Source organism: Bactrocera dorsalis, chromosome 2 (assembly GCF_023373825.1).
Source record: "Bactrocera dorsalis isolate Fly_Bdor chromosome 2, ASM2337382v1, whole genome shotgun sequence".
Taxonomy (NCBI): domain Eukaryota; kingdom Metazoa; phylum Arthropoda; class Insecta; order Diptera; family Tephritidae; genus Bactrocera; species Bactrocera dorsalis.
The window spans coordinates 83,692,703-83,710,385 of NC_064304.1; the positions used below are offsets into that span (position 1 = coordinate 83,692,703).

Sequence of the window (17,683 nt, forward strand, 5' to 3'; positions counted from 1 at the left end):
GAAATTTTACAGCAATATCTTAAAAACTGATATATCTATTTATAGACAGATAAACGGAGAAACAGACCGGCATGTCTAAGTCTTTTCCTTTGGATGTTACAAGATTCGTGGAAAACTTAATGTATCCTACACAGGGTATAAAATGAGGTGTACGTCATTCTGATAGTTACTTCAGATTTAACGATTTCGCCATCGGTTTGTGAATAATAGTTTTCCACTGTGGGTGCAAATTTATTAATTTCTAAGCTGCGAAACCTTGCCTCAATAGATAGTTGAAGAATAATTATGTTGTTTGATATACATAAACTCCCAGGAACTCTTCAAATGTAGTACTAGTGGCTTTTTTTAGTTTTGAGAGAATATCAACAACACTTAAGAATATTATTTTCCATCGTTTCTCTCCGTTTTAGGAGGATAATATTTTTTTGGGGTTCTTTACCAAGGACTGTAACCTAACATCAATTTCATACTGTAGTGCACGCTTAAAAGTATACTATATTTAAAATGCCATACAATACATGCGATATACAAATAATAGTTGGGAGAAACTATGATAATTTAGTTAAGCATATATTTAAGCGCAGTTCAATAGAAGAACACGAGAACATTAAAAGTTTTCTTAAGACAGTCAATTAGCTAGTTCTTACACTAACGGCTAATTGACTGAATTAAGCTTGATTCAATTTAAAGCATATTCGGTATTACCGCAGAACAACACAAACTAAATTAAATTACAAAACTAAATTCTAACGCATTTTTTCTCTCTTCCTCTCTTTCATTCTCTTTACAGTGTAGAACAATGTAAAGGCATATAATTTGCATGCATTCGAAAAAAGTTTTACGAACATAACGGAATCTTAATTTCATTTTTAACGCTTGAGAAGCCATTGTAGCAGTAAATAAACGAACGAAAACGAAGCTTAGCGGTAAATTGTAGCAAGTTAAATAATAACTGGAACACATTTTGTTGTAGCATACATTTTGGTGCGAATAACTCCATTAATTCAAAAGTCGTTGATAGAACAAAGAAAACCATAAGCAACAACAAATCGACGGAAAGGAAGACGAACAAGAGAAAGCAAGAACAACTAGTGCATGCGACAAAGCGTTTGCTGGGAAGGAAGTGACGCGAGATCAGCGGTGTCTCAAATACCAAGATTAAGTGTGCGCCATTTCGGAAACACGCAAAGCCCGATTTTCGACGCTGATTAGAGGCAGAAGCAAAGTGATTGCCAGGGCAAACGAGCATTTGGCACTCCGTGCAGTTAGCGGAGTACATAAAGCGGCAGCAGAAACAGCAATTGGGGAGAATCAACCGAAATAATAACGGTCCCGTTGACGGGTGTTGCAAGTGCGAAGACAAAAGTAAAGCGGGAGAATCGACTGGGAAAAGTACTAAATTAACTTGGCGCGTGTGAAAAGTTAAAGCAAGTTGCTGCAACAATCACAAAAACAATTGTGTGAAAAACCAAAATAAAAAACTTGAACAAAAACAAAAAGTGAACGCGAAACAAAAGCGTTTGTGAGACTAAGTGTGTGAAGTGAATATTGCAGAAATAAGTGCCCAGCTTCAGCTCCAAATATTGTGTAGGAGTGTGTGCGCCCCTCACGTGTCAGCACGAAAAGATAACTGACAGCGTTACACATCGCGAATTCCAACTTAATTTCGGTGAAATTTGTTTACACGCAGTGTGTTAAAATAACAGCAGAGCTTTAAGGACAGCATAAATAGAGAGTAGTGCTTCGCCTCAGCAGCATATCAACGCCGTTAGCGTCGCTCTCAATGATGTGGCACGAACAGCAGCGATACCATCAGCAGCCGCAACGCAGCATGCGGCGCCCGCGTTCGCCTTTGGCGCGTTACTGGCCGCTGGCCATTATTTTGTTGCTGCAATTGTTGCTCGCCACCGACAAAGTGGACGCCATCGACCTGAGTCGCCTCTACGGACATATGGCCAATAACATACAGAAGCGAAGCGGTGAGTGAAGATTTATTGTGTCTGTCTATACCACAAACATTTTTATGAACTTGCGAAACAATACTAATATGTCTCGGAAACTATATTCTACACAAAGGCAGTTTCAAAGAAAGATTGTAGTTACTTATAGTTATATAAATATCTAAGTAAGCTGATTTGCGTTTATATGAGCGGACAATCAGTAGTAATGAAAGTTTTCAAAAACAATTTTCAAAAGTTTGGGAAGACAGGAGATTACGTGACCGTAGTTCTTATAGTTGACTTTTGACCGAAAATATCGGTCTATGTGTGAGCTAATTGAAACGCAGAGAAAATTATTTACTGAAATTAGTATGTTTGTATTGTGAAAAATGGGTTAAGGTGGGTCAATACTTTCTTTAGTCCTACATATCGTCACCTGAAATGCAAAATAACGTAACAACATTTTCGGAAATGTAAAGTGGCATGAATGAAACACGCAATAAAATGGAACATGAGTGAAAAAAAATTTAATATTGGTTAAAACTGGTTTATATCTGAGTGCAGAACCTGAAAATGTTGAACATATGTAATATTATCTTTGTAATTTGAAGTGGTGAAGCGTAATCAATAAGACACTCAATTTCGAATTTTTTGATGATACGTTATTTTGCATTTCAGGTGACGATATATACCTGATATAAAGATTTTCGAAATTCCAAGTGAATTTATATTGCACATGTCGGCCAAACTGTAAGTTATCTAATTTAAATTGAGAGAGCGCGTTTTTCTCATAAAGGTGCATATTTGTGCTTAGAATGAATAAAAAAGGGTGAAAACTCGCCCTAGACCCCGCATAACTAACAAGCCTTATGCGCCTGAAGGTACTTCTCTGGTTTTAATCCTTGAAAGTTGTAAGAGTATGAAATTTTCGGTTATACGAGTACCCGAACTTAGCTGTTCATTACTTGTTATCCATATTTTTCACAATAAAAAAGTTGGTGCAATCAAATGACTGGAGGATGGGGTCATGTGCAGAAGTTCACGCAAGTGAGAAAAGTTCTCTGATCGCCATTCACTTGGGATTGGCCAGAAACGATTATTTTACATATGGCTCAAGCAGCTCACGACTTCCGGTCTTTGACCAAGTATCCTCTGGGTAGCCTAAGAACATCCGATTTAAGGCGAGCTAAAGGGAGAAGGCGAAACATCCCCTGCATAGGGTTGTGCGCTAGGTTTGGGACCCGCCACGTAAGAAAAACACCCAATGAAAACTGCGGCTATAATCGCGTAAGCGGTGTCTACGCCAATTACAAAGAAGAAGAATCAAATGATATAATTCACAACTCTTAATCCAACAGTCGTCTGCCAAAATTTATGCACGAAGGCTTAGACTAACTAAAAATCATAGGGATATAATTCTAGTAGCGGCATCTATGTGTTAGGCCGGAGACTTTTCAATTGATCTGTTATATGCAGCTTTCACGTCGAATCAAATTTATTTAATACTTAAGGAGAAAGAATATTTTTGAAGAATGTTATCTTGGTTTTGATTGTATGGCAACAGATGAGTATATCTCTCATTTCGATTTCTCAAGAAAATTTAAGAACGGACAGACAGACAGACATAGATAGATCGTTTTTCGTCAGGCTAATTATTTATATATTTTAAATATACTTTATCGGGTCTTCAAAATTACCACTTGGATGTTACAAACCTCGTGGCAAGCTTAAAATTCATAATACTATAATAATAATAAATAAATTCAAAAATATTTCCAAAACCATATTGTGACTGCTGTAGACTATAAAGAAGATATATTATTTTTCAAAATCGCATTTTGCTTTTGGATTTTCAAGGTCAGTGCCGAGCTAAAGTTATACCTATACCGCATCCAGCGAGATATTCAACTTCTTATACTGGCATGTTTTGGCAGAGACCACTACAACCAATAACTGTATAACTTCATTTCTCACTGTAACTGTATAACTCATTTGTTTTATTTGTCGTCTAAAGAAATCGTTAAAAGAAAACTTGGACAATAAGATGAAAGCGACTGCGATTTTAAGACCGATTAAAGTAATTTAGCTCTCGTTTTGATCGTGTGCGACCCACTCGGAGCTCCATCGGTTGAACTCCGTAGTGAAAAAAAAAGTTAAAAATCATAAATTTGCCTTGCTTTGAACTGGTTTCGGTTTGCATTGAAATCATTGATGTATAGAATTTAGCAAAGCACTTACGAATGGATGCAGTGCTTGGCACAGAGCCCGAAAAAGTTTGCTAAACCATTTTCTGATATTATCTACATTTTTTCACACTAAAACTAGGTTTATTTAAGCCATAAAATTCATTTTTTAAACTGCATCTATTCTAAGGGCACTCTCTCCTTGTAACTCTATATATGTATATTACTATATTCTTTATCTCTCCATTTATTTCTCGTTCTCAGCTAATTCTGCAGATATTCCTTAAATACCGCTGTTTTTTTTCCAAATATCTACCAGTAAACTGTGCTTTCCATTTTTCACTCCGAGTAGTGCTCGTTTTACCATTTCTTGTTCAATGGTGGGAATGTTACAAAGTGGATTGATAGGTTGATGGATAGAGCATTAAGCTCACTGAAAAGCGATTAATTCACTTATACATTTTAACTACCTCTACGAATTTTTATACAAATACATAACACTACTGCATTGCACTGTGGCAAACTTCTTCCGCTACATACTTGTAGTTACACTAAACTTAGCACCAGCTTTCTATACGCTTGCGTACCTAGGGTGTTCCACATAATATATATATATTTTCCTTTAAGTAGTGGCTCAATTAAGCTTTTCCAAAAATTTACTTCAAATTTTTTTTAAATCACTACAATGAAATCTCAAGAAACTCAAAGGATTAAGGTCACTTACATTTTTAAGATCTCTAGTTTTGGTTCTAGGAATCTATAACGACTAAATTTTATTTCTAAACCCTTCAACGGTCTTGAAATTAAAATTTTTCTGTCGTAAAAGTAAATATTTCTAACCTCGTCCCTCAAAATTTCTATGGCATGTGTTTCTTCTGAAATGTATTCCTTATTATGAAAGGACAAACTAAACAGTTTTATCACAAACCTCACAATGCTTGTTGAATACTCCACTTTAGACTAGTACGAGTATTTCTGGGAGTGAAAACTTTCAATACATACACTTGAAACTTCCAAACCTCGACAAAGTGTATAAAAAGATTAGGGCAACAAAAATTAGTCGAACCTGAAAAGTACAACTTCTAAGAAGTTTCCAAGTGAGCAAATTTATTCATTACATTCACCAACCGTCAATTTGCTTTTACATCAGCTAGTAGTTTCACACCAATCTACACACACTTGCACTCACACATACATACTATTATCCTTAAAAGACACTCTCGCATTTAAGTCGCCTTAACGTCCCTGCCACTTACCAACAATCTTATACACCATTGAACCGCATTTGGCGCGGCGCTCAATGACGATCAAAATATGCCAGGCGTCCACCTACAGTGTGTGCGAAAAAACGCGCACCTAAAGCTGAGCATAGAAAAATCGTCTGTCGAAAACAATCTCTTTATTGTTTGGCTTAATGAAGCATTACGTTTTTTGCTTGCTATTTCGGCGTTTCGCCTCACTTCGCACACATTTGCCGCTTTGTGTTAGTTGCCAAAACTTTTCGTTGGTTTTGTTTCTGTTTTTGGTTTTTTGCTGTTTTTGCTGGCATTTTGTGAGTGCTTTGGGAGTCCTTTGGTGATAGATGCGAGAAACTTTTTATAGCCTGCTTTAATAGTATTTGTTATTTGTAGTCGCTGGCAAACTTCGTTAACTAAATGGACAAATGTGTGCTTGTGGGACTGATGAGGGTTTGTAGGTGTCGGTGTTCTTCTTTTGTTTTTTTTTTTTTTATTTTAGGAAGGTTTCATCACCTTTCGTATTGCAACAATTTGAACCGCAATTTTTTTAGTTTTCAAGCTTCATGATGATTACCTTTAATAGTGTTTCGTGGTGAATTGTGATGTCGGCTTTTGGACTTAATAAAGCTCTGAAATCAAATATATGTACATGGAGAAATTTGTTAGTAACTTAATTTGCTTGATTCGATTCAAACTTAATAATTTTTGCTTTATACTCTCCGAAAATCCGTAAAAATAATTTAAATGAATTGTGCTCTATTAAAGGAGTTGTGACGGAATTTCGTTGCATAACCTAATTACGTTGCAGTTCGAACATTAATAAAAATAATTTTAATGAGATGTGCTCTACTAAAAGAAGCGTGACGAAATTTCGTTGCGTAACATAATTTCGTTGCAGTTCGAATATTAATAAAAATAATTTATATGAATAGTGTTCTACTAAGGGACAGTCGAAAAATTAAATCTGCATATATCAACTTGTGACAGTGTGAAGTGGTGAGTTTTGAGCAGAGGAGAACCCGAAAATTTTATTGCGTGAGTAATGCTCTGTTTTCCGATTAAATGATCTTTGGTAAAGATCAAGATTGATTAGATGGTAATCCCATGGTGAAATTTAAACAAGTAAAAATCTTAAAATTTTTTATTTAATTTCCATAGCCTTTAAACAATTTCTCTGCAAATCTCGATTGCTGCTAAATATAAAGTTACTGTAGCAGCATTTTGCTCAAGGGGCCACCGCTCGTTTTGTAATTCCAAAACACAGAGAGTTTAATGCCGACCTAAAAAGATTCTCCCCTAATCAATGAGCCGCTTCAGATAGCTTACAGCCAGTAGTTACGATGCTTACAAAATATAGAAGGATAATTTCGGTCGAACACCCAGTGAAACAGCAAACGACTTACCGCACATACTTATACGTTTCACTCAAATATAAATAACAAATCACAGCTATTCACATGCCACCATGCCTCCATTGCCACTTTGTCTGGCAGTTAACTAACCACTTAGTTATCCTTTTTCCCAATATTTGTATGCATAAATAATTGAATATCACTTTTCCTAAACGTCAAAGCAGCCGTCGTTTAATGACGCCAAAGTGAAATGGATTTGTAGCCAATACAAGTCCTTGGGCATTCGCACTCAACCGACTATAGTTGGTGCAGTCTAAAATTATGCATGAGCAACCCAACGCCGGTTCTGCAATACTCCCAAGCAACTGCCAGGTTATAAATATCCATTACAGACGCAATATGCCGCTTGAGCGGTGTGCGTATTGAAGCGCTAAATAAAGAAATATATCGATTTTTGTACGCGCAAGTAACTCGGCTGCGGGCGAAGCTGAGGTGGTGAACGTAACGAAGCACGACGAAGAGTGTGGCAGAAGTAGACAGGTGAAATGCTTGGAGCTACGAGCAAACTTCTCGTTGTGCATGGCTGGTATAAATATTTGCACTTATTTATGTAGGCGAAGGTGAACGGTTTGAACAGCTTGAAGAGGTTAGGATTTAGAAGAAAGAAAATCACTTGGGACAAAATATAAGCATAATAGATTTAACGATAATGAAGGATTTTGGAATTTTCCGAAGGTATCTATAAAATAATAGGGTCGAAATGTTTTGCTGAAATACCGATATGCGTGTGTGAGTGTAAATGTCATACCACAAAAGGGTAGATGAGCTTCGGATTCTCTGGCGTAGTAGCTGAGGTATGCTTCTAAGAAATTATGCTAATTTTCTTTCTCGTAAATAAGCACTTAATTAGGACTGCAGAATAAATTTCCGGGAAGCTACAATAAGTAAACTATTTTGTTGAGTTCACGTTTATAACGGTAAATACTATGTGCCACAAATGGGTATGCTTACACATTCTCTATATTCAGGGAACCGTTTCTAATTAGTGCTTTATTAGAGCGCTTTCTCCGAAATTTTATGTGGGAAATTAGTATAAAATCTTAATATTAAATTCAATTAATGTGTTCATTGACTGAATTCTTGTATTTAAAAATATTTTTTTCAAATATCATTCCAACGTTCGAGTATTTTGAGGCAAATAAACCTTTCATTAAAAATTACCCGGCTTATAATAATAAAACACATATTTTTGAAAAAACATTGTTTTCTCATTCAACATTGTTTACTTTAAGGGTGATTCCTTTGCTTTAAAATAGGCCACAATTTCGGTGATCTCGTCTTCTTTAGACGAAAAATTCTTCCCAGCGAGCATTCTTTCGATATCTGTGAACAGGAAATAGTCGCTGTGGGCCACGTCTGAAGAATACGGTGGATGCGGTTGCAATTTAAAGCCCAATTTAAACGGTCCAAAAACGCTATGTAATAATCGCTGTTGATGGTTCTTCCTCTTTAGAGGTAATCAATACAAATTATTCTATAGGCTGCCCAAAATACAGACGCCATAACCTTCAAAGCCTATTGTTGCGCTTTTCCAAACTTTAGAGCGAGTTCATCGCGTGCAGTCCACTCGGATGACTGTCGATTGAACTGCAGAGTAAAATGTAGGTGCCATGTTTTATTCATTGTCGAATATCGATGCAAAAACTTGGGTTTATTACGCTTGAATATTCCCAAATACTGGGTCGAATCCTCCAAATCATCAATTCGTCGCTGGTTTTGGTCAAAAGTGAGCTCGAGCCTCACCCCCATGCACAAAGCTTTCTCACACCCAAATATTCGTAAATGATGTGCCAGCTAAACTTTACTTTAAAATCACCCACTATTTTATGAACTTTTTGACGTTTTCGTCGGTAACAACCTCTGTCGAATATCCACTGCGTTCACTGTCTTCGGTGCTCATTTCACTACGCCTAAATTTAGCATAATAATCCTGGATATTTGCTTCTCCTGTGTCCGAAAACTCAATATCAAGCCAAGTTTTTCCTTCAACTGTACTTCATCCGTTCAAAAAGCAATATTTTGTCAACACGTGAAATTTTTTCTATCCATTTCAGAAGACCAAAAGTTGCTTCCCTCAAAATGATATAATTATTACTAATAATCCGACTGTCGGCTGTCAAATTTATAGACGAAGATTGGAGCTAACTAAACATCATATGGATTAAGTTCTAGTCGCGCCATCTGTGTGTCGCAGCGGAGACTTTCAAATTGACTTGTTATTATTTTGTTGTTAATGAATTTGCAGAGAGTCTGGAATAGTTCTTTCTTCATCACCAAAAATCGGTGACTGTCACGTTTTAGAGCAATAAAATAGTTTTCGTCTTCTTTGAAAGGGGTTTGTCGTTTTAAATTCATTGTTTTCACTGTTGATTGGTTTCTGGAGTATGTGTTTGGGTCCGTGTTTCGTCTCAGTTATCTCAGATGAATTACATCGTCGGTCTAAGGACACGTGATTAACACTCTGTATAATTCTGTATACCGCATGGCAGCCGATTTCAGGGTGTGTTGTGCCTTTCAAACAACCAGGTTGAAACTCGTTAAACTTTAATCGATTGGCAGCAGAGTAGAAGAGGGGCCGTTTACTTGTATACCGTATACATTATCCAAGCGCTCTTTGACTTCAGTTCGGGGTTCTCCTTGCAGAAATATGACTACATTTAATAGTAAACAGAAGACAACCGACTTAGACAGTACTCATGCTAATAGGTTTCTCATACGATTATCACCGTTCGACATGATGCCAATTACTTATTGGACCCTTGTAGCTTTTTGCATAAAAATTGTCCAATTTATTGTAGTAAATTCCAAAACTGGCTTCAACGTTTCCTTTAGCCCTTTAGCCGCAGGCTACCTGTGTAATCTTTTAGGTTAGATAGCTTCCGCGAGTTTGTTCTGAAGAAAGTTTGAACTAGTTCTTACCTGTGCGCTGAGCCCTTTTTGACCACGACAAACACATTATACATTACATAGCTGTCAACACGCCAATCCCCTCACAACCATCACAAGAAATGTTCAGAAAAAGTTACAACAAGCTCAAAGCAGATGTTCTCAGTTAGCCACTTTAATGTGAGCTTTACTTAATAACTTTAAGTATATGAAATTATATTGCCTCTGCTGCTCTTACGTTTACATACAACTTTGTTATGGCAATTTGTTGTGTTTGCGCCAGTACAACCGTATACGTGTGTGTGTGTTGCGCTTGGCTTCGATAACATCTAAATTGGCTGACTAATGCAAGCATTTTCATTTATGGCCTAAGACGCGACCAGAGAGCTTATGTCCTTGATATTGTGTGGTGGTGTGGTACGTACTTTACGTTAGTCTGGCTATTATGCCACACATGTGGCACGTTCGGCTCATTTGCTATCAGCTCTATTGCTCATGCCGGAATGTCCGTCTGATCATAAGCTTTTGCTTGAACAACTTTTGTTTGCGCTATAAATTTAATGTTGCCACTGCGGGACACACACATACATACCCACTTGAGTATGCATATATATTTATGCATATAACATATGTATATGTGTGCCCGCAGTGAGTAAATATGTGTGTTATGTGGCCGAGGGTGTGTCCTTCATACGTCTGCTTCATCATTTGCATTACGACTTTGTTTTATTGCTTTTGCTCATTAATATTTCCGCTTGACGATGTGTGTAATTTGTTAAATCCATACGGTTGTATTAATTTTCTTCGTCACTTTTTCTAAATTAACGCGCTGTTTGACTTTTTCATTGGCTTAACAGCCGCTAATGTTTGTGCGCTTTAATTACTGCACTCACACACACATACACACACTTGTCCATGTCGGTATGTGTGTGTGTTTGTGTTAGGGTAATGAATGACTTTCGCTTCGCCAGTTCCGCCGGTGATGAGGTCATGGCTACGAAATTTTCTCTTCTTCCGCCTCTTTTATGTGTTTTCATCAAGCTACACACATATTTCCTTTTATTTCTGTGTGTAGTCTTTTCGTGACACATTTGTTTGGCTGCCATTTAGCGCTTAATTGCGAACTATTCTTCGTCGCATATGTGCGGGTGTTTGCACTCAACAACAGGTGTTAGTGCTTGCTTTCGGACTTGTTGAAGTCTCTGGCATGTAAGATGATATTATTAACATCCACACGATGGTGGGCGCTGGGTAATCGGTTTGGAACTGTGTTTATATACCTACTACTCAAAATTATTAAGGAAACTATTTTTGGTGCTCCAATAGTAAAAAATTGTTGAGTAAAGTACCTTTTCTCACGGATAAAAAAGTCCACCACATAAGTCCTTAATTCTTTTTCGGTCATAATTAGGCCTTATTCGTAATCACATATTGAGTTACATATCTCCATCTCTTCTGAGCTATTTGTTTAAATTGTATAATATGTAAGCTCTCTCGTGATGATTTCTAGCCGACTTGGTGTTAACTCTTACATTTTTCATTAGTTGGGTCTGGATACCTTGCTAATTTTAGCTGATGATTCCACAGCTAGAACAGTCTGCTGCTTTGGATATTCCATGACTTCTGGTGTATACCTTTGCAACCTTATTATTAAAGTCCTCAACTAACATGAGTGTCTGTTATAATCCAAAAAATACTTTTTTACTATTTTCGTGATCACTACGAAAGTCGAGAGAAGCACATGATATTCATATACATAAATACATTTTTCATCGATTTTATTGCCGACTTCAGGTTGAATGACTTATTTCAATCTTCTGAGAAAAGAAGACTATTGGATATGGCGCTTGTTTTCGAAAAATAGAAATGGTTAAACTTAAAAGGTCTGAGATGCTGTTTGGTAAGAAGGAAACAAAAAAAGAAGATGAGAAATAAGTTTTTTTTTAACGTAAAATTCTCCTTATAAAGAATGCAACGAATTCTTTAAAGTTGTCCTAAAAGTCCTCACTTGAAATGGCTAAAATGTTGCAATAATAATTGAATTAAATAACTTTCGAAGTAAAGTGCTATAAATTATAGAAACCACAGTCAATTGGAAGAAATATATTCTAGTTTAAGAGAATTTCCTTAATAATAACTAAAAATCTACAGACGCAGAAGCTGAGTGATCTGCTTCCAATTTGTGACTATAAGGCGGCCAGAACATACAGCATAAGAGTTATAAAATGGTAATCATTAAGCTCGGGCGTAGGAGAGCTTGCGAATATTGCAAGCTAAGCATTAAAAGCAGAACATTATTAATAAATTTTCATCTCATTCAAATGTAGTACGAGTAAATGCATTACTCCTCCTGAAATGGAAAATTTTCTCTCATAATTGTAGATGACAATTATCGGAGAAAATCAATAGACCGAATTACCATAAAAGACACAGCGAGATATCAAGTAGTGCTAATCAGAACCATATACAAGAGTAGAAATTGATATCTTTTGAAAATACTTTAGGCTTGCTTCTGCTTAAAACTATTTATAGTGATATTTAGTTGCTTTTGCACATCTACATCTATACCTACGCTACATGCAGAACAATTTGCAGTTTTGTTAGTCTTTCATTCCAATTTAAATCGAAAAACCGCTTATGAATTATCTGCACTCACACCAAAATACAAAATTAAGCTGCTTGCAGAGCACTCTGCTTATGATTCACCATTCAATATTGGTAGTAAAAGTTTTTCAGCAACCCAATAGCTTATACAGGAAATCATATTTCTATTGCAGTGCTTCGATTTATCATTGCGTATTTCATTTTCTTTTGTCATCAATTGCATACAAATTTTGTTTTCATATTTTCGTTGACATATTTATTTTTGTACACACAACCTTCGTACGCTTTTCATATACACTTGCACAAGTGCAATCGATTTATTTCTGCAACTGAACTGGAAACTAATAAATTTCTTTAGAAAACATATCAATATGCAAACATTCGCACAAGTGCTGCACTGCGTATACGTAATCATTGTATGCAAAGGCGCGCTCTGGTATGACCGTGCGTATACGTAATGCAGTGTGGTGTTCTAGGAGGTGTGCTTGTGGAAAGAAACTTAGCAACTACTTATTACTTGTGTGGGGCGATACTTCTGCAATTTGCTAAAGTTCTATCATTGCAACAACAACAACAGTGCATGGCAAGGCATGATAAATGCTCACTGTTGATTGATTCTCAAGGGAACAGCATTGAAATTATTACTTTTCTTGCTATCAAAAGTGTATTACAAGTATTAAGAACTATATTATGGCATCGTTGGAAATTTGCTGTAAGCTGTGAGAAATTTATTTGTATTTTGTGTATTTATACTACGTTTGCATATATTTACATACGCAAATGTTTTTATGTTAGGGTGTTTATTAGTTCTTTGCAGTTAGAAGGGTGTTCAAAACTTCTTCAAAAGAGGGGAAAACCAAATAATTTTATATGAAAAAAAATAGTTAGCAGCGAATTATGCTCAAGACATTACCATTGTCTTGATAAGTGAGTAAAATAAATTTATAAATAAAATGTAAATGTTTTATATAAAATACTTTTATGGTTTTAACAATTTTAAATAATATTTGAACCAGCGCAGTACAGTAACTATTCGTTTACGATAAATTTTGTTATTAAAGTAGATCAATTACTAACAATTTTTATCAACAATTTTTTCTCATATAAAAAATAAATAATATTATTATAATTATATATATTATATATTAAATATTTAATTTTTGGAAAATAATATTTTTAACTCGGCTATTGTGATGCCATTTCCGGTGACCACGAAAGTGAAAAACCACCTGATTTAGTTAAAACCTTAACTTAGAACTTGGACGAAGGAAAAAAAAATAGAAAATTTGATTTTTGGCAAACATTTTTACAAAAAAAATGGAAATTTCAGTGAAAATTTTATGAAATTTTTGTTCTACAAACTATTTAAATATCTCTGATTCTGTTTTGGTATTTTGGCAGTATCTCTGTCCTTAAATTCCTTAAATTTATATTTAATTTGTATGTTTCTATACTATAGTTACAACCATGTTCGAAGAAGAAACCTACTTCCAAACTAACATTGAATGAATGCTACGTGTATGTACATCCTTTAGTGTTCTGGGAAAGATGTTAGTACTAGTTTTCAGATAGTCTTCTCCAAGCACTGATATATACCATCTGGTCTCACTGCTTCCTGAAAGCAATTGTTACTTCATTGCGTCTGTGAAACAAACTTCTATGCAAGGAGTTCGGAGTTTTTATCTATTGCTCTCTACTTTCTCTACTCTTAACTCCAGAATAACTTGTTCTAGAAATATTTTTTATTAATTTCAGTTGGCATTTCCATGAGTGGAAATATTTATATTTTGTTCATATAAAATAAAAAACGTAAGTTAAGTCCATTTCCATTACTGATAATTGCCATAACCTCAAATCCATAAAGTCAATTTAGAATTTGGCTTTCAACTTTAACCTAAGTGACATACAGCGAATATAATTGCCCTTCGTAAATACTCTAATTTTCGTTTGACCATCAAACGATCAGCCACTAGGCCACACTAACTCAAACACTTTACGAGAAGTATGCACTCACACACATACCCACATGTGAGCATATTGGCTCACTCTGTATTTCCAGCAAATACCATATGTGTAATTACAAATCCGCTTATGCAATACAGCTGATTGCGTTTCATGTGAATTTCGCTTGCCATTTCCAATTTCGTTAACACAATTTGGAGGCGTACACATTCAACGGCAGCGACTGAGCCAAGCGCTTGCCTGCTCCTTGCAATCGCTAGTGAAATTAAATTAACTTGAGTGCAATCTCGTTGCGCTTGCGAGTAAATACATAAGGGTGTGTTGTATTTCCTAAGTTATTCGCACACACGCCCTGTCCTTGTCTTAATGAAGGAACCAGTATAGAAGTAGCTCTGTACTTAATATATTATTTAAACCGCGCCTAAGTCATGTTTATTTTCCCATGTATATAGCAAGTGCTTTTTTAATATTTTATAGTAAGTTAGCGAACCTACTGATTTTGTAAAAGAAAACAATCGTTAAAACCTTCTGCAGGACTAAAGGATTCCCAGCTGCGGTTCGAACGTTTTGCGGACACGTAATGAAATAACGTTTAATTTTTATATATAAGATTATATAAATATAAGAAATTGCTCATATGCCATAGACCTATATGAACACACCCTAATATACGTAGGTGGTGTGGGTGTGTGTCTGGCTTGGCGCTTGAATGTATTTTCGCTTGCTCCCAGTGCCTACATAACTTCCTATATAAGCACGTAAGTGTGCATATATGTGTTAAGCGAGTGGTATATTACGGCACTTGATTCGTATCTGCCTAGTGGACTGTTAATTATGATATTATTTTAAGCGTTCGGTTGAGTGCTAAAGTGTGTTGGCTGATAGTGGGAGAGTTCTTCAACGAAGACGGTCAGCAGTATTTTGCGTACTTTTGGGATTATACGAGGAATCTATTTGTTAGGGTAGAAATTATTTTGGAAGGAAAGAACTAATTAAAAATTGCAAAAATATTTACACACCGTTGGTAGCATAAACTTTGTGTTGAAATTGGGTACATGCTAGTTTCAAATAAATCACCAAAGGACACATCTAATTTCCTAGAATCAATTTATCCCAACAACGCCTGCGCTTCTGCGAACTTTTTAGGTACAACGAATTATACTTCATAATTTTGTTTTTCGCAACTAAGCAGTTTTTGTTTTACCAGTTTGTACGAGAAACTTTAGAATATGTTCCAATAACACTAAAGAAAGTGTTTAAGGTAACTAAAATGCGTTCTTTGTTAAACACTGTACTTGCCAGCAGAGTTTGCTTGTTCCGTTTAAAAGGGAGGCACATGACCGCCAGACCATAAGTAACCGCGCTTAGGCCAGCACTAGGTTCATTGTGCTCTCAGGTGGTACCCAATTACGCTTTATCCAGCAACTCATTGAATTTGATAAAAAAAAAAAACTTTTTTTCCATGCCAGCTGCCCAATTTCCCTTAAATTGGCTCATTAGGAGTCTTCGAATATACCTCGTCTCATCCGGTTGAACGCAGCGCAGACTCTGCATTCTGCTGAAACCAGTTTTCTAATTTTTGGAATATAAGATCTTAGAGGTAGGTGTTCTGTGATTACCCCTACAGTATAACTAAGTGCCCTTTTGCCTAGATCAACAACACCACCCTAAAGTAACATTGTAGAATTACCTGTGTTGGCAGTTTTCCAAGATCTGATGTGTTCCTAAAGGTTACCTTGCTTCAAACAACCCTTGAAGGAGCTGTTTGGTCTGGGTAGCTCATGAAAATTATGTTCCCAGCTGATCTCAAGGCGGTACTTTTCATTTCCTTCTATTCCTATATGACCGAGTACTTAGCCGATATAAACAGAATTATCTACTAAGGGTCTAGTTATTGTCCGTTTGCATAACCTAACCCAACATGAGCCTTAGCATTGACACAACGAATAGCGTGTGAGGTAGGACTTCTCATGCAGCAGAATCACTTTTTCGTGTCTCTCTCCTACCGTACCGAAATCACCAAGACACATTGTTTCACTTGGAGTAACACCTCCGTAAATTTTTTGAGTTCTCGATGTACTTCTGGCTCTGATTTCTTTGACTGAAAAAGAAAATCTATACGTTCCGCAAATAACTATTATTTGGAAAAAAATCGGACATACATGAGGAAACACAGTTTCTTTTTTACAAGTCAAGTAGTTAAGTTTATCACGTTTTGGGTATATAGTATATGAAGCGATCCCCACAAACTGCTGTAGCCATCTGTCGATAAACTGTGGGAACTCAGTTGCATTCTTAATAATACTTGTAAATTCAAAACCTTAATCCTAAGTTTGTGTCATGATCGGAAACATATTATTGAAGACATACTACTCAAAAAAAATTGATATTTAAGACAAGTTAGCTGCTCTGCAATGTAGTATTTTTATAAAGTTCTCTCCTAAATAATGGTTGGAAGTGATCACTATCATGTTATCTTTAACCTGAATGCCGTCACTAAAAAATAACATAACTTCTTACCATAAAAGTTACAGCCATAATTAGTGCTGTGTCTCCGACACAGGTCTCTTAAGATACACCATTCAGATTTGGCAAATAGAAACTTTAAAGCTAACATATCTCCACTAAAATGTTTTATCTTATGAGAAAAATTAATTTTAAAAGTCGTCTATTGCTGAATAAAATTATGGCATTCATGAAGCCGCAAGCTCGAAAAATATCAACGGAAGGCTCGATTGAAATAGAAGTGTAATTAATCCTCATTCAAGCAATTGACGTAGCAAAATTATTATTGCCGAAGTCTGTTATAAAGCTTATGCGATTTAATGAGTCTTTTAGTACGAACATGTTCCCCTTGGCTGGTAAGATGTTGAACTACTAACACTAACTCTTCTCATACTTTAGATAAGAAAACCTACTTTCGTTTGTCTTTCCTAGCCACATAACAGCAGGATGCAAGAAGCAAATATAAGATTAGAAATATGCATGTGCAGCTAACAAAACTTATTTCATTTAAATTGTTCATTTGGCTTTTTATGAAGCGTTTCGCATATGGGAGGAGAATTTGAGATAGCTGGCAGCAATACCTTTTTATAAGCGTATTTAATTGAAAATCATATCGGATGAGGTCATGCCAAATTAGATTGCATAAAGTGAGAATGTTTATTACTTATATAGATGTTGAAAACAAACCCATAAGGAAATTTAACTGGTTAAATTTAGTTTAGAAAGGAAATGAGCAAATGATATGCGTTGATAGCTTGGGATGGTTGAGTACTGTCACTTGCTCCCATCTTTCGATATAAGTTCAGGCTTATGTTAGATGCATAGTTGGCCAGTATTTTAAAAGACTTGAATCTTTAAAATAATGAATAGAATTCTATTAAATTAGACACCGTTATAAATGATTTCAGTTCACAGATGAAAGCTGCAATGAGCGTTAAAGTATTTCCGGTTTC

The 17,683-nt window shown here is 35.8% G+C and overlaps 1 protein-coding gene across 1 annotated transcript in view; it reads left to right on the forward strand.

The window, feature by feature from the left end:
• Nucleotides 1–17,683, forward strand: part of LOC105228572 (IDLSRF-like peptide) — a 150,761-nt gene that overhangs the window by 11,199 nt on the left and 121,879 nt on the right. The window contains exon 2 of the mRNA XM_049447476.1: nucleotides 791–1,979. Within this exon, the coding sequence (XP_049303433.1) occupies nucleotides 1,784–1,979 (196 nt within the window). The 5' untranslated portion in view covers nucleotides 791–1,783. The remainder of the gene's footprint in view (nucleotides 1–790; nucleotides 1,980–17,683) is intronic.